Here is a 27702-nt window from a genome sequence, read left to right on the forward strand (position 1 = left end):
AGAGGTATAATCTTGTGATTATCTGCATTTATTGTTGTTGTTCAGTCATTTCAGTCTTGTCCAAATCTTTGTGACCCCATTTGTGGTTTTCTTGGCAAAGATACTGGAGTGGTTTGCCATTTCCTTCTCCAGCTCATTTTACAGATGAGGAAACTGAGGAAAACAGGGTTAAGTGACTTGCCCAGGGTCCCACAGCTAGTAAGTATCAGAGGCCAGATTTGAACTCAGGAAGATGAGTCTTCCTGACTCCAGACTTGGCACTCTATCCACTGTACCACTTAGCCATCCCATCATCAGCATAGAGGTGATAATTGGAGTCATGGAAGGGTTCACAAAGGTAGAGAGCATTAAGTAGAAGAGACAGTCAAAGACAGAATCTTGTAGGACCCACATTTAAGAATTGAAGAGATGTTGAGGTAGTAGCAAAGGAGATGGAGAAGGAGGTGGTCAGAGAGTTAGAAGTTACTGAAAAGTTCAGTATCACAGTATCACCAAAGCCAATCAAGGAGAAGCTATGTCGAAGGAGGTTGGGAACAGGATGACTCAACAGTGGCAAAGCTTGTAGAGAGTTCAAGGAGAAAGAGGGCAAGGTGGGGAAAAGGCATTGATTGGCCAATGAAGAGGTCATTCTTGACTTAAAAGGGGGAGTTTTGATAGAGTGGTGCAGACAGGAAGTCTCCTTACAAGGGTCAGAAAAGTGAATGAGCAAGAAAGCCACTTATCTGAATATTTCACCTACATGCTAACAAATACTTGGATTTAATACATTCAATTTGGCGACATTTAGAAATCTGGCCATGATTTTTATTTTCTGTTTGAATGTTTAGCATCTTTTAGACCTAGCTTTGATTCATCCAAAGCCCTTGCACCACACAGACCAGAGAGATGTTTAATCAGTTTATTAGCGTAATTAGGCCAATCCACTATCAATAGAGATTACATTTCACAGCCTTTTACTACCTAATTGTGAGGCTTTCTGCATTATATGCAAGGGTCAGTACTGCTTAGTTTGATCTTACAGTTTGTTTATGAAGGCTTATCCCTTGAGGTCCCCATTGCAGAATTTGCTCCAAATGTAGTCAGCTAGTAGTTCTGACCTCTGAACTCATTTTACTATAACATACTTTCTCCAAATTAGATTTCCCAACCATAATACATGGTAATCCAATAAACTATTTTGGGACTTTAGGAGAGTAGACCCAGAGCTGGAAAGGAACTCAGAGACCAGATGAGAAAACTGAAACCCAGGGAAGTTAAGAGACCTAAGATTGTAGGATCATAAATCCAGAGCTGGAGGTGATGTCAGTGGCCATGTGGTCCAACCCCCTTATTATACAGATGAAGAAATGGAGACCCAGGGAGCTTAATTGACTTCATAGGATCATGGAAGGGATCTAAGAGGCTACCAAATCTCTCACCTTACAGGTAAGGAAACTGAGACCTAGAGAGCAAAAGTAGCTTTATGGAATCATAGATTGAGAGGTGGAACAGACCTCACAGGCCAAGTTCACTTTAAAGATGAGGAAACTGAGGCCTAGAATGGTTATATCACTTTCCCAGGTAAAAAGACTCAGAGATGTGATTGGAACCCAGGTCCTTTGAGTTTGGAGCTTCTAAGCTTTCTACTATGCCAATTACAGTGGAGGGTTGGTTCTATTTTCTGCTGCAGTGAAGAGGATCTCAATGACTTTTTATGTCTAGGCATCGATTTTCTCTTTTTATAGCAAATGCTCTCCTCCCCTTCTACACTGAATCAAGTGAGCTCATCTATACCAATGGCTTCACATACCTGCAGATGCCTCTTAAGTCTGTCTCCCCTCCTGACTTTTATAGCTCCTGTCCTTGTCTCTACTTGGGAGATAGAAGTCATATTGAAAGAGGTAGTGATGGCAAGCTGGAGATTACTTGCTATCAGTTAATTGTAGTGCCAAAGAACTTTGAGATCATCAAATGAGATATGCTTTCAGCTCAGGAGAAGCTATTTTAATAGAGTCTTATTTCCTTCTGCAATAAACTTTGAAGATTCACTGGGGGAGAAAAGACCTTGAAGTTCTTCTTAGATTGCATGAAGCCTGGGAGGTTAAGGCTGGGGGGTGGGTGTGGGTGGAGCTGTGGGCTCCGGGTCCCCCTGCCTCCTGGTGCTGCTGCTGCTTTCGAAGCAAGATCATAGAACTGGAGATTTAGAGCTGGAAGAAACCCTTGAGGTCAGCTAGTCCAATTCTCCCATTTTGCAGATGAGTAAACTAAGTCCCAGAGAAATGAACTACCTTGCCAACAGTTACACAGATAGTTCGTGACAGAGCTGGGATTCAAACTCCAGTGTCTACTTCCACATCTGGTATTCATTCTACTGTTCCAGGCTGCCCTTGATCCCTCAAGTGGGCAAACATGACTATGATGATCTCACCCTTATGGACCCCCCTCTACCCAATAGTCCCCTTTCCTAAAGTTTATGAGTAACAAATTGGGATGGAAATATCTAAGAGAAGGGTAAAAAGCAATTCAAATACCCCTCTAAAACCCTCTGGAAGTGAGAGATGTTGCTACTGCTGCCCATTCACATCCTACTCTTCTTGACCCCATTTAGGGTTTTCTTGGCAAAAATACTGGAGTGGTTTTGCCATTTCCTTCTCCAGCTCATTTTACAGAGGAGGAAACGGAGGCAACAGGATGAAGTGACTTGTCCAGGGTCACACAGCTAGTGCAAGTGAGGGATAGGAAGCCTCAATGAATATAGGAATATGGTTTTGCAGCTGGGAATAAGTGAATTATAAAAAATTCCAAGCCTTTCTCTGGCTCTATACTACAGGGTATCCCAAAATTCTCAAGTTTTAAGAGCTCAAAACTGCACTAAGACTTTTGGAATACCCTGTATAACACCAGTAAATTCCATTTGAACCTATTGCATAGGAAATCAGGAAATGTAAGCTACTCCCATTTATTTATTCCCTCTCATTTCTAAGAGACCATTCCAAACATTTTCACCTCTCCTTAAGACCCTGATATCCCTTACAGCCTCACCATTTGACCCTTTAACTCACATGCCCATTCTTAGGCTTTCTTGTTCCTCTAGCATCGGAAGACAGGTCTCATTAGTACTTTTCTCCAACTCTCTTGCTTATTCATTTTTCAGGGCTCCTTCATTCTGAACAGCTGTCTTAATTCTTGCCTGGCCTTAAACTACTGAATGGGTGTTGCCTCAGGCAAACTGAGACCTGGGAAAGACCTTAGCTCAGGGGTGGAGAACTTGTGTCCTCAAGAGTGAGGCCCTTTGAATGAATCCAAACATCACAGAACAAATCCATTTATTAAATTTATTTTTTAATTATATATTTATATATAAATTATATATAATTACATATAAATATAAATAAATTTATTATTTATTATATATAAATTATATACAGTTACATATAAATATAATTTATTAAATGCTTAATAAAAGGATTTATTTTTGAAGTTTGGATTCAGTCCAAGGGCCACACTTGAGGACCTAGAGGGCCACATGTGGCCTTGAGGCCTCAGGTTTCCCACCCCTGCCTTAGCTTAAAAAGGCCAAGGTCTCCCACTGCATCCTGATCCAATGCCAGTCAATCATCTTGACGTATGTCTTGCCACTGGAGATGACTCTGGAGGAGAGAGTGAGGCTGATGACTTTGCACAGCCCTGTCTCCCTTAAATCCAGTTCACTTGCAAGTCAAGACATCACCGTCCTGATGCCATTGGCCTTCTTCAAGAACAAAGAAGGAGCAATGACAACAATGATTAGGTAGGAAGGACAATGAAAATCCTGCCACTGACACAGGCTATGTGACCTTGGACTTGTTCCTTCTCTCTCATTCTAAGCCTTAATTTCCTCCCCTGTAAAATGGGGAGAATAGTACTGTAATACTGAGTTATTGCATGTAGAATGCTTTATAACTTTTAAAGCATTATATGAATGTAAATTATCATTATTAATTATTATTGTTATTGAGTAGGTTATGGGTAGGTGGATAAGCAGTGGCTGCAGCTAGCAGCTAGCACACCTGCAATGACTCCCTTTTTTGGGAGGTATTTCAATATATCTAGAAAAGTTAAATAGCTTAATATTTGACTCTCCGTCTTTCTCCACCTGGATTCAAACTCATCACAGGGTGTCTCAAAAGCCCTAGGGCAGTTTTAAGCTTCAATAGGGCTTTTGGAACACCTAATATAACAACAGTAAATTTTATGTGCACCAGATTATGTAGGAATTAATGAATATAAACTACTCCTAATTATTCATAGCTCATTCCTAAGAGACTTCCAAACATTTTCGCCTTTTTAAGATTCTAACCTCACTTGAAGTGTCAACTCAGTGCCTGGCACATAGTGGGTGCTTAATAAATGTTTATTGACTTGAACACTTAAAGCAATGATTGAACTTCACTGACAAGGAGAATGAGGTCACCTGATGTGAACAGTGGATTACAGAAGGAGCACACAATTTGGCAGTAGAGGAAGGAAGGAAACATTTATTTAGTACCTACTATGCATCATGGGGTATAGGGTGTGTTCTGGAAGGACTAGCACCACTGGTGTGTGGGCTGCCGAGCATTTTTCAGGACTGCTTTCCACCTTTGGTGTCCACCTGATACACCTAATTCTCACCTGTGGCTCTAAGAAACTGTAGCATGCACAGTGGCCACACTCCAGTAAACCATTTCAACAGACAGGCTAAACCAAGTTGAGGGTAACCAAGGGGTCACAAACCCATCAGGGGGTGTCTACCTCAAGCATGTGAAGACTTTCCTTGGTGGAATGGGCAGATGGGAATAATTTGTTCCAATAGCCATGAATGCAGCTGAAGTAGGCACTGTGGAACACTTAGAGCATGGTTAGACATTGAAGACACCAAGGTCATCCACTGCATCTTAAGCCATCACCAGTCATCTTGACTCTGTCCTGCCACTGGACTGTGATGACTCTGGAGGAGAGAGTGAGGCCGATGACTTCATGTAACTCTGCCTCACTTAAATTCAGTTTACACATGAATCAAAAGACATCACCCATACCATTTTACCATTTTTACCTATCTCAAAGTCCTGTGGCAACAGGCAAGTGACAAAGCACCAGGCTTGGATGCACTGGGATCTGTAGTCACAACCCTGCACATAGGTGGCCCAGGCCATAGGGTCATCTTTTTACTGGAAGCTGCAGTGGGATTTGGCAGCCTGCTGGGTTTCTGAGCAGCCTTTTGAGGACTGTACTGCTCACCTTCTGGTATGAGAGTCTAGAAAATTGTCTGCCTACCCAAGGCAAGGAACCCACTCTTCAACCAAAATGCAAAAAATTATACAAAAGCTTCTGCAAAGATGATTCCACTCACCATCAGTATGTGGAATGTGCATACACTTATAGACAACACAAAATCCAATAGACCTAAAAGACAAACAGCTCTTGTTGCCAGAGAATTCAGCGCGTATTGCATCCAAACAGCAGCCCGGAGCGAAACAGGGCTGGCAAATGAAGGCCAGCTTACTGAAGGGAAGTGCCGTGAAGCTGGTATATGTTTTGCAATCAAAACTAATCTAGTTAACTAGCTGATATGCCTACCAAAAGGAGTGAATGACAGGCTTATGACAATGTGATTGCCACTTGCAGGAAAACACCATGCCGTGATCACCAGCACCTATGTTTCCACCATGATGAACCCTGATGAGGTCAAAGAAAAATTTTATGAAGACCTGGAGACCCTTGTTATCAACACACCAAGAGAAGACAAACTTATAATTCTGGGTGACTTGATGCTAGAGTAGGCTCAGACTACTAGACATGGCAGGAGTCTTTGGGAGGAATGGAGTTGGAAACAGTAACAGCAATGATCACTTACTACTGACCTTCTCATGACCAAAACTGTCTTCCCTTTACCTAAGCACAATAAAACTTCATAGATGCAATCTCGAAGCAAACATTGGCATTTAATAGACTATGTGATAGTAAGGAGAAGAGACAGATAGGATGTGAGGGTTATGAAGGCAAGTGTGGTGCAGAGAGCTGGACTGATCATAGACTTATCCTCTCCAAGCTAAACATTTGCATTCAATAAAAGCTGTGGCCCCAAGGCAAATGACAGAATTAATGTCAACAAATTAGAGTGCTCTCTGAGTGGGAACAATCTGTTGCTAACTTGGAGAGAAAGTTAAGCCAACACACAACTGGCAACAGTGGAGCAGAAAAGGAGTGGGCAGCTTTTAGAGATTTCCTCTGCTTTTGCTCATTTGGATCAGAACACTCACAAACATCTCACAAAAATGATGGGGAAATTCAGAAGCTGCAAGACAAAAAATGAGAACTCTGCAGGGTTTACCAGCAGGATAGTTCATCCATCTCTAAGAAGATAGCATTTAATTCCATCAAAAGTAAAGTACAAGCAAAGCTTAAAGAAATGCAGGATTCTTGGCTTAGTAAGAAGACAGATGAAATTCAGTTTTATGCTTATAGTAACAATCCAAAGTGATTTTATGATGCCCTGAAGGCTATTCACGGTGCATCTCAACTACTCAGTGCTGATGGAGCCACATTGATTAGTGATAAGGATATGCTCCTAGAGAGATAGGCTGAACATTTCCATAGTGTTCTCAACAGATCATCATCAATCAATGATGAAGCCACTGACTGTTTACCTCAGGTTGAAGTCAATCCCTCTCTAGCTGAAGTTCCAACTGAAGAAGAGGTTTTGAATGCCATTAGGCTCCTTTTGTGGGGTAAAGCACCTGGTGCTGATTCTATTCCAGCTGAGATTTACAAGGTGGGGGGGTGTCCATTGCTCATACAAAAGCTGACTGAAATTTTCTGGGTTATATGGCAAAAGGAGGTTATTCTCCCAGGGGTTCAAGGATGCCTCCACCGTCCATCTCTATAAAGGTAAAGGGAATAGATTATCCTGTAACAATCACTGGGGGTGAGGGGTGAGGGGTGGGGGGTGGGGGGAGGCTCTCTCTCCTAGTGATCATTAGCAAGATTCTTGCCAGAGTCTTCTTTAATAGGTTAATCCTTCACCTGGAAGATGGTCATCTATCTAAGAGCCAGTGCAGCTTCAGAAAGAGCTGAGGAATGGTTGATATGGTGTTTGCTGTCCAACAATTCCAGGAGAAATGCCAGGAGCAGAACATAGGTCTGTATACAATATTTGTAGATCTGTCATTTGTGAGGGCTTATGGAAACGTATGCCAAAATTGAAGTTTGTCAGCATTGTATGTCAAATTCATGACAGCATGCTTGCCTCAGTTCTGGATAATGGACAATGCTTTCACGCTTTCCCGGTCACCAATGCAGTGAAATAAGGCTGTGTGCTTGCTTTTTTTCAGCCATGTTGTCAAATGCCTTCAATGAGGATGAACATAGCATCAAGGTCAGCTACTACATTGATGGTAAATTCTTCAATTTGAAAGGGCTACAAGCTAGGCCTAAAGTGGAGGGAGAGTTGGTGCATGTTTTTTTGTTTGCAGATGATTGTACACTCAAGGCAGCTTCTTAAGTTGAGATGCAACAAAGTATGGATGGATTCTCTGTTGCTTGTCTTAATTTTGTCCTAACAGTTAACACCAAGAAAACATAGGCGCTCCATTAGGCAGCACCACACCAGGTCTCCCTCACTTAAACCCAATTCATTTGCAAGTCATGGCATCACCTTCCTGATGTTGTGATCCCCTTCAAGAATGAAGGACCAATGACGACAACAACAATCTATATGTGGAATCAGCAGTTTCAGCAAATGGAGAAGTTTTCAATACTGTGGATAAATTCACTTACCTTGGAAGTATATTTTACACATATGTACACATTGATAATGAGGTTGATATACCCATCGCCAGAGCTAGATTAGTGTTTGGGAGGCTCCGAAAGAAAGTGTGGGAGAGAAGAGGTATTAGACTGACTTCCATCCTGAAGGTCTACAGAGCTGTGGTGCTGACCTCATTGTTGCATGCCTGTGAAACCTGGACAGTCTACCAGCACTATGCCAGGAAATGGAATTGCTTCCATTTGAATTGTCTTAGGAAGGTTTTGAAGATCACCTGACAGGATAAGGTGCCAGACACTGAGGTCCTTTCTTGAACTACATTGTCAAGCATTCAAATCCTACTGCAGAGAGTGCAACTCTGTTGGGCTGGCCACATTGTTTGATGCCAAATATATGCTAGCCAAAAAGACTATTTTATGGAGAACTCACACAGGGCAAGTGCTCACATCGTGGTCAGAAAAATAAAAAAATACAAGGACCTTTTCAAAGTTTCTCTTAAGAACTTTGGAATTGATTGTCTAATATGGGAGACACTGGCACAGGACCACCCAGCATGGCATGCCCTCATCAGAGAAGATGCTGTGCTCTATGAGCAAAGCAGAATTGAAGTAGCTCAAAAGAAATGAGAGATGCACAAATTTAGAGAATCCACCCCAAATGTTTACATTGACTATTTGTGCCTGACCTGTGGCAGAACATTCCAAGCCCATATTGGTCTGATCAGCCACAGTTCAACATACTGTGTGACTCGACTCTAACATAGTGCTATCATTTTGGTCCTCTTCGAGAACGAAGAACAACCAACCAACCAACTATGCACCAGGCACTGTGCTAAGTGCTTTATAAATATTATCTCATTTGATTTTCATAACAATTCTGAGAGGGGGTACTATTATTATCCCTATTTTATAGTTGAGAAAACTCAGGCAAACGTAATTCCAGTGTCTTGCTCAGGGTCAGACAGTTTAACAGGTATCTGAGTCAGGATTTGAATTCAGGTCTTCTTGACTCCAGGCCCAGTGCTCTATCCACTGGCCCATCTAGCTAACTCTAGAGGTCACCAAGTCCAAACCACTTATTAATCACTTTTTTTTTTGCAGGGGGGAAGGGAGGGCAATTGGGGTTAAGTGACTTGCCCAAGGTCACACAGCTAGTGTGTCAAATGTCTGAGGCTGGATTTGAACTCAGGTCCTCCTGACTCCAGGGCCAGTGCTCGACTCACCGTGCCACCTAGTTGCCCCCCAAACCACTTATTAGATAGGTAAGAAAACTTGAGTCTAGAGAAAGGAAGTGATTCACTAGAGGCCACATAGATGGTAAGTGGAAATCTCAGTTATTCAAATCTCAGTACTTATACTGAGGTATAGATTCAGGCAATGTTTAAGGACAACCTTATATGATTCTGGTATAAATGAAGAAATAGAAATGTGCCTTAGTCATAAGAATGAGCAGGAGTCAGAAGACTTGGATTTGAATTCTGGCTCTGACACATGCTATGTGTATGACCTTGAGTAAGTCACTTAACTTCCTTTTTAGTGAACATAAGCACACCCATAGCTTCACCTATGCGCAAATGACTCCCAAATCTGTCTCTACCCTCAATTTCCCTCAAGATCTCATGCCCATATTTCTATTCGAGAGATAGGAATTGCTTTGAAGGGAAGAACTACTATATGATGGAAATTGTGGATATTTGCTATCAGCAGAGACTACTCTGTAGAATGAGAGGGTTAGAATAGATGACCCCTCTAAATCTACGGGATCCTGTAACATTGTAAGTTAAGTGACATTTGATAACTTCAGTCTTATCTTAAACACATCAGGGAATCTCAATGCCTAAAAGCTTTTGAAAATCCTTTGTCAAACAAATAATCACCCCCTAATTTTTGATGTGTATGTGTGTAAATCTGGATTTTCATATACCATTCTTTTCTTGAAGTGGGATAATTCTATATTACTGTCAAGGATTTTTCTCTCAAGCTTCTGGGAATTAATTATATTCCCTGTATATGCAGTAAGACACAGAAAGGTTACTTTTATACCAAGCTCTTTAAACACTAGTTAATTATACAACCAGTTTCTCTTAAATATCACAGAACTACATTACTAACCTGAAAACTTGTTCCCATCTAGTGTCTGGTCTGTTGAAGCCATAAATATATTAAAATAACATTGGTTGAAGCAAGACAAAGTCCATTGAAAGATACATCAGAGACCATATGAACCAACTGCCTTTAAAATAATATCTCAGCTATGTGCTAAGGTTATGAATGCAACAAACCTTCCCCATTTTTTCCATCTGAGATCATGTGTGGTTTTAAAAAAAATTGTCCTGAAGAGAAATTCACTTTTGTGGCTTGTAGATCAAAGGGCTGTGAATTCTATGAACAGAAACAAGCATCTTTTGTGAAGTCCCATGCCCTATTTCTTCTAGGGTCAAAAAAAGAAAAGAAAAAGAAAAAAAAAGAATATGAAAAGAGCATTTATCAGTTACTTAAGAGTAAAATGTAAAGCATTCCTTTTTATTGCAGAATTTGGAGAGGAATATGTGCATTTAAGATTTTTTTTTAAGAAAAAGTGAAGAATGGGAGGGGGGAGGGGAGGAATTTGGCATCAAAACTGAGTAAGGATTTGAATGACTTGGCTTCCAGTTGTGAAAGATGAGCAACACGGAAGAAAGGCCTGGGTTAACAAGGGAGTACTTGAGGAAAACTTCATTTCAGCTGGCATGCTGAGTAGGAAGGTCAGCTCAGTCCACAAGTTCCCAGCTGGAGCTGGGCTTCCTCTGCCTGGACAATTTTCTTCCGCACTTCAGCTACCGAACCAAAAGGAAGGTGCCTTCCATTCAGCCAGTCTTCAGAGTTTCTCCACTTAAAAGACTGGGCCCTCCCCTGTCATTCCCTTATCAATGTGGGTATCATTTCTACAGAGGAAGTGGTACAAAGACAGTTTGGGGGTGGGATTATTTTTCTTCTATTTGGATGTGTGTGACTGAGTTTCTTTTTTTTTTCCTGACTAATGCTCTTTAGAAGTTGAAACACACACTTATTTTTTGGCACAGTCTTAGAAGACAGGAAAGATTAAAATGATAGACCAAAAAAAAATCTGTATTTAGGCAAAAAATATCACTCCTTTTAAAATAGAGGTTCTTGATCTGGGGCCCATAGACTTAGCTTTTTAAGAAATTTTTGCTGATAACTATAATTCACCATAATGATTTTCTTTTGTAATCCTATGTATTTTATTTTAGGCATTTAAGAATATTACTCAGAGAAGGGATTTAAAGGCTTTCTTTGTTGTTGTTCAATCATGTCCAACTCTTCATGACCCCATTTGGGGTTTTCTTGGCACTTATTGGAGTGGTTTGCCATTTCCTTCTCTAGTTCATTTTACAAATGAGGAACTGAAGTGACAGGGTTAAGTGACTTGCCCAGGGTCACAGAGCTCGTAAGTGTCTAAGGCCAGATTTGAACTCAGGTCTTCCTTACTCCAGGCCTGATGCTTTATCCATTGCACTGCCTAGCTGCTCTTAGGACTTAAAGGAATCCAAAGAAGCCAATAGGCAAAGATGAGGTGGGAGAGCATAATAGGCAAGGGGGACAGCCAGAGAAAATGTCCTGAGCCAAGAGATGACATACCTTGTTTATGGAATAGCAAGGAGGCCACCTTTTTGGTTGGTTGGTTTTGCTAGAAGGCTTTCCTTTTCAGGAGCACTTTTTGTAAAACTGTTCTGCTGAAAAATGTTCATTTAATAAATTATGGGATAAAAGTAGACATAAAATGTCAAAAAATTATCCATGATATTTCAGATGTGTCCACATCAATTTTGAAGCTTAGGAGGAAGATTTTAATCAGTATGTAACTTTTAAAAAGATCATTTTCTACTGCAAACACTATCTCCCTTTACTGTCTCCAAGTCAGAGATAAAGGGTAATAGCTGTCAGAATGCTATAAAAAGTGATCAATAGGTCAGTACCCTAGACAAGAACAAAGCTCTCTCCCTCCGCCCCCCCCCCCACCATCACCACATTTCTCCTCCTATTTCCAGACATATGAGTAACCAGGTGTCTGGTAAAGTAACTGCCTTCTTTTGAATTATTCCTGATTATTCTGAGACATGGAAGGGACTTTCTGAAATGAGTCAATCTCATTTGAGTTTTTAACTTTACCTGACTGGGGGGAAGGGAAAGGAAGGGAGCTGGACTACAAAGATAATATCCATGACGTATCACAATTTCTATATAATTATTTGATTGATTAACAATACAGAATGAAAAATTATTTCTTTTTTCATACCTTTTCCCCTTAAGTATTTTTCAATATTTAATTCTGAAACATGTGGCAATGTGTAGTAGAAATTGGTATTATCTAGGTAATTCATGCCCAAAAGAGACCCTCTTAGAACAAGCAAAACAACCCCCCAAACCCTGAAGGGGCCTTAAACATTCATCTAATCCAAGCCCCTCTTTTTTAAAATATGGAAACTGAGGTCCAAGGAATTTAAGTTACTTGCCAAGGTCACCCCCGGTGTTAAGCACCAGAATTTGAACTCAGAACATGTGCTCTTCCCATTGTTATTTGAGCAGTTGGATCAGAGAGAGTGGATGCTTGTCCCCAGGACTGTTGACCAGGCTTCTGAGAAAGCTGGAATGAATATTAATATAGATCATGTGTTGGAGAATGGCATCACAAAGATGATTTTGGGCTATTCCTCTTCAGGAATTCAGGGCAAATTTCAGCATCACCATAATTCTAGGCTTAAAATCTCAGAGCAGGAGGGACTTTGAGGATCATATAGTCCAGTAGTTCTCAAAGTTTTTGGTGTTAGGACCTATGCATATTCTTAAAAATTATTGAGAAACTCTTCCAAAAGCTTTCATTTATGTGATCTAAAGTTATTGACATTTACCATGTGAGGAATGAAAACATCTTAGTATTATTGTGAAATTGTTTTGATCTTATGGACCCCATCAAAGGGTCTCCCAGGGATCTCTATACCATATTTTGAGGAATACTTATAGTCTAACTCCCTTATTTTACAAATGAGCAAGGTGAGCTGTTAAAGTTTATTTAATCCATCATACGATGGACAGTGTTCACATATGTACAACATGCGGAATGGACAATGGGGCATACAATCTTTTGAGGTACACTCAAATTCTATAATACCAACTTCAGCAGTATTATTTTTGGATATGGACTATAATGTACATAGTTAAACATGAAATAGTTTGATATATTTTACAGTATTCCATGAAATTGCTAATATCACTTCACATTCACCTAAAGTGAGGAGCTTCTTTTAGGCTCAGTGTGACAAAAGTATTAACTGGAAGAGTCAAGGGGACATTTCACTGCTTTTAGAATGGGCTAGATTTACATTGTGTGAAACGGGTTAAATTTCTGAATTAGAAAAATTTCTGTTAAAAAATTTCCACCACAAAACACCCTCAACACCCTTTGGCTCATCTATTGTGTCTTCTTCCCACCGATGATAAGAAATGTAACCCGTGAAATCTACTGTGTATGCCATTTCTGTATGGATGACAAGGGGCAGTGTGGCATAGTAGAAAGAACATAAAAGTTGAACTCAGAAAACCTGGGTTTGATCTTGATTCCTACACTTACTAAATGTGTGATCTTGGGTAAGTCATTTTTATCTCTCTCATCTTCACGTCCTCTCATAGAATGAAAGCTCCTTGAGGGCAGGGACTGTTTCATTCTTGTCTTTGTATTCCCCAGTATGTAACACAGTGCCTGGAACATAGGAGGTGGTTGATAAATACTTGTTGATTGGTTCCCACATCTTTAAAATGGGTCAAATTATACTTATTATCCACCTTTCAGGGCTGAAGTTGTGAGGAATTCTGTTCAACAATATATACATTAGTGCCACATAAAAGTGAGTTAATATTAATTCTACACTAAATGATCCCCACCTCCCCACCCTTTGTTTTGGTACAAATGAGGCTGCTGTCTAGTGTGGAAAAATTGTAGTGTGGGAGAAGATTAGGTTAGAGATTAGGAGAGGGGATTCCCTTTTCTGTAAGAAGGAGCCATCAGACCAATATTCACTTGAGGGGTTTAATCTTTCAAAATATACCTGAATATGCATGGTCTTATCTGAGTATTACCATTTTTAAAAGAAAAAACCATCCTTTTAACACTATTGAAGGCATTTGAAATGTTTCCAACTACAATACCTTGAATTCAGATGAATTTGTTGTTTTAATAGTGTTTAACTATTACAACATTCAACTTAGGTGGTACTGCAGAATATCTTCTTGAGACCTAGGTTTTGTTTCTATGCCTCTGGCAAATACTTGTTGAGACTAGCCCCATCCAGCCAACTGTATCAGATGAAGGGTATTAACAACAATAGATCACACACTAAGTTTTGGGTTCTCCTTATTTTTATGTATCTCTGAGAAAGTGAATGTTTCCAGGAGCATGATTCTATTTCATTACAAGGATTCTTACTCGAGGGCCATGCTCCTAATCATTGTTCTTTCCACTCCATTATGCACATTACCTTTTCTTGCTTTGTCTGAGCATCTTTTCCATGAAAAAAATGCATAGGAAGAAAAGTAAAAAAAATCAGTTAAGGGAGCCTTATGTTACCCTGGTCCTGCTAATTCTTTCCTATTTACAAAAGTTTTTGCCTTGATGGAAAGAAGGGGTATTTTCATGGCATAAAGAAAATTTCTCCAAACTACCTTTAGGCATATTACAATCTGACACAATTTGTTAAACATATTCACATTTTAAACTTCTTTCCCAGTCAGATGTATTAAGATATCTTGGAGTTAGGTTCCTAATTTCCTCCCATATCTCACACATTTAGAGCCAAAGATGCAGCCATAGATCTAGAAAAGTAGATGTGGTATAGTGAAAAAAGCGTTGGCTATGCAGTTGGAGGATCTGTGTTCAAGTCCCATCTCTCATGATTACTACATGGGTGAACTTAGGCAAGTTGCTTAACCACCTTTGACTTTGATTTCCTCATCTGTAAAATTAAGGTGTTGGATTAGAAGGGTTTGAAGGTACCTTTCCAGCTTCAAATCCATAATCCTATGACAATATCTGCAATTCATATGTATTTGTTAAAATATCATTCATGGGGAATGCCACTTTAAATATTTTTACAAGTTTACTCCCCTAACCAAAAAATAAATAAGAAGAAAGGAGATGAATAGAATCTTAGATAAATGAGATATGATAGACATCTGGAGAAAATTGAATGGGAATAGAGAGGAATATACTTTTTCTCAGTGGTACATGGCACCTTTACAAAAATTGACCATATATTAGGGCATAAAAACTTTATAGTCAAATACAGAAAAGCAGAAATATTAAACGCATCACTTTCAAATCATAATGCAATAAAAATTACACTTAACAAAGAATCACGAAAACACAGGTTAAAAATTAATTGGAAACTAAATAACCTATTTTCAAAGAATGAGTGGGTCAAAGAACAAATCATAGAAACAATGAATAATTTTATTAAAGAGAATGATAATAATGAGACAGCATACTGAAACTTTTCAGACGCTACAAAAGCAGTAATCAGAGGAAAATTTATATTTTTAAATGCTTATATCAATAAAATAGAGAAAGAGTAGATCAATGAATTGGGTATACAATTCAAAAAAACTAGGAAAAGAACAAATTTAAAAATTCCAATTAAACACCAAATTGGAAATCCTGAAAATTAAAGGTGAGATTAATAACGCAAGAAAAACATTGAATTAATAAATAAAACTAGGAGCTGGTTTTATTTAAAAGAAAACCAATATAATAGTTAAACCATTGGTTAATATGATTTGAAAAAAATGAGGAAAACCAAGTCACTAGTATGAGAAATGAAAAGGGTGAATACATCACTAATGAAGATGAAATCAAAGCAATTATTAGAAGCAATTTTATCCAATTATGTGCCAATAAGTTTAATGATTTAAGTGAAATAGAAGAATACTTACAAAAATATAAACTGCCCAGATTAACAGAAGAGGAAATAGAATATCTAAATGAACCTATTTTAGAAAAAGAAATTGAATATGCCATAAATGAGCTTCCTAAGAAAAAAGCATCAGGACCAGATGGATTTACGAGTGAATTCTACCAAATATTTAAAGATCAACTAGTTCTAATATTAAGTAAATTATTTGGAACAATAGGGAAAGTAGGAATTCTACCAAACTCCTTTTATGAAACAGATATGGTGCTGATACCTAAACCAGAAGGAGCAAAAACAGAGAAAGAAAATTACAGACCAATTTTCCCCAATGAATATTAATACAAAAATCCTAAATAAAATTCTAGCTAGGAGAATACAACAATATATCACAAAGATTACACATTGTGACCAAGTGGGATTTATACCAGGAATGCAGGGCTGATTCAATTAAAGGAAAACTGTTAACATAATTGATTATATCAAATAACAAAATCAGCAAAAATCATGTCATTATATCTATAGATGCAGAAAAAGCTTTTGACAAAATATAACACTCATTCCTGTTAAAAACTCCTGAAAGCATAGGCATAAATGGATTTTCCTTAATATGATAAGAAATATCTAGTTAAAACCACCAGCAAGCATTACCCATAATGGGGATAAGCCTATCATTAAGATCAGGAGTAAAACAAAGATGCCCATTATCACCAAATATCATTCAATATTGTACTAGAAATGCTAACAATAGCAATAAGAGAAGAAAAAGAAATTGAAAAAAAAGTCTGAATGGGCAATGAGGAACCAAAACTGTCTCTTTTTGCAAATGATATGATAATATACTTGGGAAATCCTAGATTCAACTAAAAATTAGTTCAAACAATTAATTTTAGCAAGGCAGGATATAAAATAAACCCACATTAATGACCAACATTTCCATATATCACTAACAAAGTCCTTTAAGAAGAGATAGTAAGATCTGTTTCATGTAAAGTAACCACAGACAACATAAAATACCTAGGCATATATCTGCCAAGACAAACCCAGGAACTATATGAACATAATTATAAAAGCACTTTTTTACAAGGTCAAATTTAAATAATTGGAGAAGTGTTAATTATTAATGGGTGGCCTGAACCAATATAATAAAAATGGCAATTCTCCCTAAATTAATCTACTTATTCAATGCCATCCTAATTAAACTATCAAAAATTATTTCATTAAGCTACAAAAGATAATATCAAAATTCATTTGGAAGAACAAAAGTTCAATACTATCAAAAGAATTAATGAAAAAAATGTAAGGAAGGAGATCTAAAATTGTATTATAAGGTGGTAATTATTGAAACTATCTGTTACTTGCTAAGAAATTGAATAGTGGATCAGTGGAATTGAGTAGATAAACAATACACAGAAGGAAATGATTATAGTAACCTCATGTTTAATAAACGCAAAGATCTAAACTTTTGGGGTAACAACTCATTATTTGGTAAAAATTGATGGGAAAACTGGAAAGCAGTCTGGCAGAAACTAGGTATAGACCAATATATTACACCATTACCAAGATACATAAGCAGTGATGTCATAAGTAAATTGGAAGAGTATGGAACATATTACCTATCTGATTTATAGATAAGAGAAGAATGTATGCATAAGCAAGAGACAGAGAGCATCGTGTCATGTAAAAGGCTAATTTTGATTATGTTAAATTTAAAAGTTTTATACAACTAAAACCAATGTAAAAGAATTAGGTGGAAAACAGAAATTGGGAAAAAATTTTACAGGCAATTTCTCAAATAAAGGCCTCATATTTAAAATATATAGAAAATTGAGTCAAATGTATAAGAATATTAGTCATTCCCCAATTGTATGAATAGCAGTTTTTGGAAGAAGAAATCAAAGCTATAAATAGTCATATGAAGAAAATGCTCTAAATTATTGATTAGAGAGATGCAAATTAAAGCATCTCTGAGGTACCATCAGATCAGCTAAAAAGATAAAAGGGGAAAATGACAAATGTTGAACGGGATGTGAAAAAATTGGGACATATTGGTGGGACTGTGAGCTGATCCAACCATTCTGGAGAACCATATGGGATTATGCCCAAAGAACTATAAAACCATGTATACCCTTTGATGCAGCAATACCACTATTAGGTCTGTTTCCCAAGGTGATCAGAGAAAAAGGAAAATAACTTATCTGTTCCAAAATATTTATAGCAGCTCTCTTTGTGGTGGCAAAAAATTAGACATTGAGAAGATGCCCATGAATTGGGGAATGGCTGAATAAGTTGTAGCATATAATTGTGATGGAATACTGTGCTGTAGGAAATGATGAGCAGGTTGGTTTTAGAAAAACATGGAAAGACTTGCATGAAATAATGCAGAGTGAAACAAGTAGGACCATGATAACGTTGTATACAGGAACACCAATATTGTTTGAAGAGTAATTGTGAACGACTAAGTTACTTTGAGTAATATGAGTTCTGATGAAGAAAAATACTATCCACTTCCAGAGAAAGAACTGACATATGGAAGTCTGTTTTGTATGGTTCCACATATCTGTATCTATATCAAATGTTAGTTTTTTTTTTTTAATGCAGGGTTGGAAGGGAGGGGAGAAGGGAGGAAACTCAAAATGTAACAAAATTAAATTAAATTAATTAAAATAAAAGTTTACTCCCTAAAGTGATCTCGTTAAAACTGAATTCTTTAAATATTATACCCAAAATGTGCTCCACTTCTCATTCTCCCTATAAAAAAGTGCTACAAATAAATACTAGATACCCTGAAAAAAATAGAAGCATTTATTCAAATCCCCAAAAGGTTTTAAAGTAATTTTATTTGGAATACTTTAAGGAAGGTTACAGAGTATGCTACATATTTTTTAAAAGAAAGAAAAATGTATAGCTGATATAATTTCTAAATTTAGAGGGCTTTTATTTAAGGTCTTTTGTTGAAGGTTAGAAGAAAAGAGAGTATGACCTTTCTTTCTCTTGCAAGGGGAGATTTTTTAAAAAATTCTTTTGGGTCTTGAAACTGCATCAAAGATTCTTTGTAATTCACAGTTGCACATTATCAGAGCCATGCATGTATTCACTATTTGATGTGTCTGAACACTTTCTATTTAAGATGAGTTCAAAGTATAAATAGAAATCGATCTTTGTGGCAAGAACATGGTCCATAGGAAAAAGCACTGATTTCAGAATCAAAGAACATGATTCATGTTCCAGTGTGCCATTTACTCCCTGGGTGACTTTAGTCATCTCTGGCCTCAGTTTCTCTCTCTATAAAATCAAGTCCAATTTCTTTTGGACTATATATCCTTAAGGTCCTTTCCAGATTTATGATCTGATAATTACATAGCTAAAATTATTAAACATAAACCTCCTATATTCGGGGAGCTGGTGACAAATTTGATTTGTGTGAGCAACATTTTATATTACTGAGTAGCTGAAGGAAAAATTCTGAAAGTTATTTGCTTTTTTAAAAAACAAAATGAAAGAAAATTATATTTTATTGACCTAAAATGCTTGTTAGAATTTTGTTTTCTACCAATATCATGGGTTAAATAAGACTCTAGTGGGTTATGGGGCATCATTTTCATCACATTCATGATACATGTCAATTTGACATACAAACTAACAACCTATTTGAATAAACTTAGCTGCTAAGGGTCTAAGCAGACACTCTTAAAGGAATCAAAAATTGGAAACACTTTTCATCTGTTTTCACATCACAAGCTTATTTTGCTTCTCATTTTCCACTAAGTAAACTTTATGAGTTTCTACTAGTAAAAACCAGAGCCCATGACCACTGGATATCAGCAGAAAGAATTTTCAGCATCTCTACTATGTTCAATGGTCCAACTTGATGCTTCCTAAAGTATTAAGCTCAGGAACAGAGGTACCTAGTGTTGGGGCTTCAGTTTAATAATTTAGCTTATCGTGGAGAGAAAAATTATAAATAGTGCTGAGCAAATAATTCTCATTTTCTACTAAGTAATCATAGGAAACTTAAAAAATAAAACTTACTGATTGTTTGAATTAAAACTTACTGATTTGACAAATAGTTGGAATTCACCTCTGTTAATCTGTTTATAGGGCAAGGCTGGTTCCTTGCTTCAGGGGGGTTAGGAGATAACATTTTGACTCAAATAAATGATAATAAACAATTGCAAATAATAAAAGATAATGGTGCTTTCCCTATGCTTTCTTCAATCTGCACATTTCTTTAAATTCCTTGTCCAAGCCTATCCTCAGGCTAATCAACATAGCCTACAAGGTTTTCTTAGGACCCACATTCTATTGGGTTGTGGAAAGAGCACTGGTTTCAGAGCCATAGGAACATTCTTATTTAAAAAGGAAACAATTAGTTGAACTCATAGCTAGTTGATAATCTTTTTCAAGATAGAGTTAAGGAAAGTAAAGCTCCCACTTTTGATTTGGTTTCATTTGTTCTTTTTCTAATTGATTTGAGGTATGGTCATTCTACTTAAACAAACAAAAAAAAAATAGGACAATACTAGGTGTAACCAAAAGAGGGCATATTCCACCCTTAGTGTCTTCACAAAACTCACATAGTTGTCAAAGGAGTCTCAACACATGGGACCAGGGCCTCACATGGCCATAGGCATTCTAAACTCTACCAGGAAAGCAAACACAGAAACTACATAGCAGAGCTTTTCAACAAATCAATTAACCATTGTAATTTAGCAGCATTTGTTGGGTTACTTAATGCAGGAGCTACATCTCCATTTAGCAGTCTTCCTCTGAAACTATGGTAAGTTAAAAATCAGCATTAAATGCTTCACTGTAATAAGGATTCTTCGAATGTGAAATTTCATATGCCCTGGCAAAAACTCCCCCGTATATGAGGTTATAAATTGTCATCCATCAGCAAGTATAAAATGTAACAATTCCAGAAAAAGCATCATTGGTTTAAATAATACTTGGAAACTCAACACAATTCAACAAGCAAATATTAAGTACCTACTATGTTCAATTAAAAAAGGAAAGCCATGTAGCTGTCTTCCAAAAGTTTGCTTCCTTTTATAATAATATAGAGATAAGAGAAAGCAAGGCCCTGGCATAGGTGAGTTCTTGCCATCAGGTAAACACATTGAAGATATAACCAGAGACTTGTAAGAAAAGGCTTTTTAGAAAGGTATTTTTTCATATTTGACAACAGAAATACAGAAAATGCCTTTTCAAGCAGAAGAAAAAAATCAAGTATATTTTTAGATCATTGCCCCAACATATACATTTCTCTATCTTCTTGATTGAGTTTTAAAATTAGAGTTTATTATTTAATTTGTCTTTGGAGACATTACACATTTCCTTTATGGTCATGTATTGACTTGTATTTTAGTCTGATGTTAAATTCTCATGTAACAACTTTAATTCCTTTAGCCTGATGTGTTATGCTATTTCTAGGTTACTAAATGAAGGGGCCAGAGTATATGTGGATTTCTCTCCAGACTAAGCTTTGGAATCAGAAAGACAATGCCTTTTGCTCTCTGGTAGGGAAATGTGACTTTTGGAAGAACGGTCATTGTAAAGATCCTATTTCTGGTATTATAAAAATACATTGAATGGTGGACCAAGTATAGCAATAGGAAAGTGGCTGGAACAATTTTTATAATAATTTATGGTATGAAGAGTCAGGTGCCTTTGAAATAGGGTAAATTAGAAAAGATCGAAATCTTGCAGGCTTGGTGTACCTCTACAAAGTCAAATATTAAAGCAGACGCAAGAATGATTTCAAAGATGACCACTTTTCTCTCCTTCTTCCTCTTCAAGAAAAGAATGGCTAGTTTGGGGGAGGCATTGACATCTCTTATATTTTCTTCTTCCAGAAAACGACAAAGGAAAAGAAGAATTTTAAAACAGCTAGGCATCCAAACGCCACAGTGTAGAACAGGAGCGGAAAATGTAATTGCATTTGTCTTGGGGCAGGCTCAGTGCTTAGTCAACACCTCGTGTTAAAACTTAAAACGTGTCAGCTCCTAGCCATACCGCATGTCACTGGTGCCAAGAAACAACGCGGCCAACCTCAGGGCTCTGGCTCAAGTTCATGGCACCTACACATTCACAGGAGACAGAGAGAGGCGCAGGGGAGCTCAGGGAATCTCATACTTCCCTAGGGCTGCGTCTCCAACCACTTGTTATCCTACCGGATCCTTATTACCTAATAAGACGCGTATGAAAAAGAAGCCCCATTTCCTCTCTGTCTTTTTAATTTTGGCATTATGTAGCGCTTTAAGGTTCGTAAAGAGTTTTACATATTTGATCCTCACAACAGCCATGTAAAGTAGGTGCTAGTATGCCCATTTTACAGATGAGGAAACTGAGTATGAGACAGGTTAAGTGACTTGCCCTCTGGGACACACAGGAAAAGGAGAAAGGGAGAAGAACCAAGGCGGGGGTGGGGAAGGACAGTGGCAGTATAGACTTAGACGAGGGGTTTGTAGAGGGATGACAGAAAGCAGGAGCTAAGCCACTGGTCGGGTAGCGCTGTTTCCTCCCTCACTCTTACTACCCACCTCCCATTTCCCTCTTCCTCCCAGATAGATCAGTTAAAGATTACACCGCAGCCGGCAAACTTCAAAGCCTCCCCTCCTGAGCCAAAGGTAAAGATAACATTCTTGCAGGTCTAATCAGGTCCTGCGGTTGCCCCACTTTTAATCACCTGGTTTTAAAGTTAAAAAAAAAAAGTTACACCAGGCGGCAGTGGGATGGAAGCTTGGTAGTTCCTTCCTAGCTACAGAAGCTCCTTTCAGTACAAACTTTCATCGCTGTGTTTCTAGCGATTAAGGAATGGATCAGCCTCTGCATGGAACGCTCAGTGTCCAGCTGCTGGGTTCTGTAAGGCTCAAAAAAGAATTTCCTTCAAACCTCCAACCTCTCATTTCAGCAAGTACTTTTTTTTTTTTTTTGAGCATCCATCATTGTGCTCGGAGGGTAGAAGTCTGCCTTTTCTTCGGGTAGTTTCATCAACATTTCTCTACTAAGAGTGCCCTGCACATAGTGGGCGCTCAGTAAATGTTTGCAAAATGAATGAATGAATGAAAGGATGGATGGACGCTTCTGCAAACGAGTGAGCACGCGGTCTAGACGCACGCTCTGGAAGCGAACACTTCCCACCCGAGATGCGAACTCCTGTTACTCAGTGAGAGGGCAGACAAGTCGCAGACGAATGCCACCTCTTTTGCACAATCCCCCCGCCCCAGCCCCTACCCTTGCCACGCTCCCATTTCATCTGGACGCTGCTTGACCCCGAGCCCAGAGCACTTACAGGTAAGAAGTGAAGACGCTGAGGTTGGCTGGGATTCCTGTGAGTCCCAGGTCGGAGCAGTCCACCCTGAGCAGCATCCTGGCGTCCTGATCGCACTGACAGTGGGTCGGGCATCCCAGCTGCCCAGCCGCCAGGGTCTCCGCGGGACTCCCACTAGCTAGCCGCCCCCACTGCAGCAGGAGCGCCCAGAACAGGAGCGCACCGGCCGGGGAAGTGTCCATGGTGCCAGGGAGACTAAGGTAGGGGAAGAAGCTAAGGGAGCGTGGGCAGTCCTAGGAGCTGGCGGGTAGACAGTCCCTCTGCCGGGGAGAGTGGCTCCACTGGACTCCTCACTTGGTCGCCTTCCCCCGTTAAGTCTCTCAGCGCTGGCCTGCAGCTGGGAGCTCTGCGATTTTGCCCTTTAGGGGAAAGGAGCGAGGACGCGAAGCTGCAGAGCCTGGGGGAACGCCAGCTGCTGCTGCTGCTGCGGGTGCTGCTGTTGCTGCGGGTGCTGCTGCTGAAGCTGCTGCTGCAGCTGCGGTCACTAAGGCGCTGGTCTCCTCGTTGATCTTGCCGCCACTGCTGCGGGGCTGCTGCAGGCGGGCTGGAGCAACATCTCTTAGTTCACGCTTTTTTTTTAAAGGGCTCCGGCCCGAATTGCGCGCCCAGTGACGTCAGCGCAGCCTGGCTTTCCCTGCGCCCCTCCCGCCCCAACTCTTCCCTCCTTCTTTCCTCTCCCTCCTTCTCCCACTCTGTGGGGCGGAGGGAAGGACGAGGTGGGGGCGGGGGCGGAGGCCCGAGGATTCCAGCTCCTTTGCACACAGCAGGCAGGATGGACCCCTGTCCCGGCCCTAGCCCACTGCCTCCGCCTCCTCTTGCCCTCCTGGAAGGGGCGGTGTTGGGGGGTGGGGGCGGCGATGTTAGAAAGACAGGAGAGACCTTCAGCGCTTGGCCCCGGAACCCAGGCTCGAGCTGCCCGAACAGGACTATCATAGGTCACCAAAAAGAAAACTCCAAAGCTGGGTCCAAAAAATAGCAATAAGCAAGAGAATCCCCAAGAACAGTGTGGCTTACAATGGGATGACATGCCGTACTGCACCTTTCACTACAGGGCCCGGCTTGCTTTTACCCTGAAATCAAAGTGCGATGCTTAATCGCTAAATAAATAGAACTCCTGCATGAGTACTATCGTTCGGCCTTTCTAAATGGTCCAGGTGGCGAAGTCGGAAGTGGTTAATTGTTTCTGAAAGTACTTTGGGATCTCAACCAAATCACCTTTAGTAAAGTAACGTTGCAGATGCTACCGACTAGTTCCATTTGTTCAGGACCTTAACCACACCTCTCCTGTATGTATTCCTGTGACCTGCAATGTAGTGATGCCTACGGCAGCATAGGACTTAGAGTGGGAAAGGATGTCTTCTAGTCATCCTTTAAAAAGGAAGGCATGTAGCAGCTTACTGACTTCTTCAAGGTCACACATGTAGTAAAAAATAAGCCAGGTCTTTTGATAGAAATTCGGTGCTTTTTCCAGTACAGATAGAATTCAGACACCAAGCTCTCAGAAAAGCTGTGAAAGACTGGATCCTTGCAATTCGCCAAAGATTAAGAAGAAACCACGAGGAATTTGAATTTCCTTGGGAAGAAGACCAGCCAGTTCAAGAATCTTACTAGAGGAAGAACGCAGACTTTGGAGGCAGAGGACTTGGGTTTGAATACTAGCTTTATTACTTATTACCTGCATGACCTTGGGCAAGCCTTCATCTCCCTAGCTGTTTCCTCATCAGTAGGATGAGAATTGGATTAAATTGTTTTTGAAGTCCCCCTCTAGGTCCAAATTTATGATTTTAAAAATTGGTCTAAACGCTGACTAAAAGAAGTACAAACGACCACTGTTAGACTAATCTTGTTAAACCGAAGCATTTTTCTTGTCATTCTTCTGTTCTGGATTCTGATATGACTTGCTATACAGCCTGCTGCATCAGGTTCAACATCCAAATTCCTTTAATTAGCTTGAAAAAAAACCGGACCTTTATCATTTAGCCCCATCTTACCTTCCCAAGTTAATTTTTTATTCCTCTGAAACATACATACTCCACTCCAAGGTTACCTCACTCAAAGTGAGAATCTGAAAAGACCTTAGCCTAAAAGGGCCAGGGTCTCCTAATGCATCCTGAGCCATCTCCAGTCATCCTGGTGAATATCAGGCCACTGGACCCAGATGGCTCTGGAGGAGAAAGTGAGGCTGGTGACCTTGCACAGCCCTCCCTTACTCAAATCAAAGTCAACTGCAAGTCATGTCACCATTTCCCTGATGTCACGGTCCCCTTCAACAATGAAGGACAAATATAACAACTCCACTCCAATCAGGCTAGTTTCAGTGCTACCCCTCCCTTATCTGTCTTCCCAAATCTGGATTCATTGATTAATTTATTCATTAGTTAATTCCACTCATTTACCCATTCATTCACTCACTTATTCATCCATCCATTTATTCAACGAATAGCTATTGAGTTCCAAAAGCATATTGTTGTTAGCTACTTATCTAGGTTCATAGCTAGGTATTCTGCCTCCTCTACAAGCTGCTCTCTTCCTCCTCCTTTCTCTCTTTCTCTCCCCGCTCTCCCTCCAACTTCTCCCTTCCACATTCATCTCTCCCTTCTCTCAACTTCTGTCAGATTTACCTGCTTAATTGTTATGTGCTTAATTGTAATGAGTCCTCTATGGGTTAGTAGATTGAAAGTTGGCCTGGAATCAGGCCCATCTGGGTTCACGCCTACTTCTGGTGATTATGACCTTGGGGAAGTCACTTAACAGTAGTGCAGGAAACTCTCTAAAACTAGAAATTGAAGAGTTAGTTGCTCATCTGATTTGGTAAGGGGAGAGCCTACACCACTAAATGAGATTTGCTGAGCTTTTTTTGTGTGCTTTTAAAAACCCCGAAGACTTTCCTGGGATTGCATCCCTTCTTTTGCATTAAGCCAGAATCAACTTCTTTTGAAAAGCACAATTTTTTTTCCATTAGAATCTTTAGGGAGGGCTGGAAGGTAGAAATCTGTAAGTAATTTTGGATTCACAGAAAATGTTGCTTAAATAAGTACCTGGGCACCCATTGGAGAGACATATTGTATATGCATCTAACCATTAAGTAAGAGCCTAGTGGGTATCCAATGTACTGGAGATATATAATTAAATATATGAACCAGTCCCTGCCCTCTAATTGGAGAAACAAAATTAATGGTTCTACTAAGGGGGCCCTCTTAGCTCTGGACCTATGGATGCAAACTAAGTTCAGTTCTAGATGAGTCTGGTTTCATAGGAAGAAACAAGCTCTTTAAAAAAAAAAACATTCTTTGACTTTTTACACTTTACTCTTAAGCCCCTGGAAGAATCACTTAGAGTGAAGTTTTAGCACATCCTAGGATCTCACCTGAAAGGGTGAGTAGAATGATACTCAAAAGTACAATGTAAATCATGTTTGGGATAGCTAACTATTTCCTGCTTCACACATTCACACAATGCTAAACACCCCAAAACTCATGAGTGCACAATTGGCTAAAACTTAAAGATGAAGCATCCACTTATGATTGCTATTATATTCTTCCAGGATATTGATATTTAAAAATCCAACAGTAAGCATTTTGTAGCATTGTCCCCATAAGCATTTTATCTTTACTTTTTCTCCTCAATGTTTTCCTCAAAATCTGGTGTCTTCTGGCAACCTAGGCAAGGGTTTGGACTCTTCCTCTTGCCAGTGATCATCTTCAATCCCGAGAGGTTCTAGAGTGGTTGTAGGGGAAATGTCTACATCCAGCACCAACCAAAGCAACCAGTTCATCCAGCACCAACTGAGGGACTGTGTTGGCAACCAAAAATGGGCTCCTTAGCACTTAGTCAACAAGTGCCCTTGACTAGTTTGGCTTTTTCCCCTGAACTGAATACTGTTTGTATGTTGGACTGGAGTAAGCTTGTCAGCCCCTTCACCTTGCTTCCCTTGCTTAAGCTGATGGAAAGAACCTGTGCTTTCCTGGTCAACCCCTTCACCTTGCTTAAGCAGATTGAAAGAACCTGTGCTTTCCCCTGCGTACCTTACACCCCCGCAGAAGCCGGATGGTTAAAAGCAGCTCCCGTTGGAGCCAGAGGCTGCTATAGCCACAGCCACAGCCACAACCACAGCCACAGCTGAAGCAGGAGCTGCCAGTGGCAGAGCTGACCTACAGGAGGAAGGTGAACAAGGACTTCAGGCCAGTGGGTAATCTTTTTACCATAGAGGGGGAAGCATGATTTTGTTTTACGCAATCATGCTTCTCTGTAGCCTCCTGGTTACTCTTTCAAGGCGTACTTATTGGGCCTGGAAGCTTTTGATCAATATATCAAAATGGGGTTGCTGGTTCATGGGTTGGTTACTGTGGAGCCTAAATATATGTTTTGATTCTTCTGCCTTCTACTTTGAGAGTTTCTTATATCCGGCGGTTCCGAACCTTTCAGACATGTTTATGATCCTCTTTGAGATTATAAACTCTGCCCTCCTAATACATTTGGCGATGAGGATGGGATCACTAGGTATAAGATCTCTATTTAGAAGCAGAACAATTTCAGAGGAAGAGATGAATATCCCAGGATGGGAGGATCCATTTTATTCCTCCCTAGCAAAAGAATTGGCTAAAAAAGCTGGACCCTGTGAAAACTGGGAACCAAGGCTATGGAGAG

At 39.6% G+C, this 27702-nt stretch overlaps 1 protein-coding gene across 1 annotated transcript in view; it reads right to left on the reverse strand.

Moving 5' to 3' along the window:
• Positions 1 to 23429, reverse strand: part of LGR5 (leucine rich repeat containing G protein-coupled receptor 5) — a 196204-nt gene extending 172775 nt beyond the window's left edge. The window contains exon 1 of the mRNA XM_036761684.1: positions 23017 to 23429. Coding sequence (XP_036617579.1) covers positions 23017 to 23237 — 221 coding nt within the window. The 5' untranslated portion in view covers positions 23238 to 23429. The remainder of the gene's footprint in view (positions 1 to 23016) is intronic.
• Between the last annotated feature and the right edge of the window lie 4273 nt (positions 23430 to 27702).

The sequence above is a fragment of the Trichosurus vulpecula genome, chromosome 5 (genome assembly GCF_011100635.1).
Source record: "Trichosurus vulpecula isolate mTriVul1 chromosome 5, mTriVul1.pri, whole genome shotgun sequence".
Lineage (NCBI taxonomy): Eukaryota > Metazoa > Chordata > Mammalia > Diprotodontia > Phalangeridae > Trichosurus > Trichosurus vulpecula.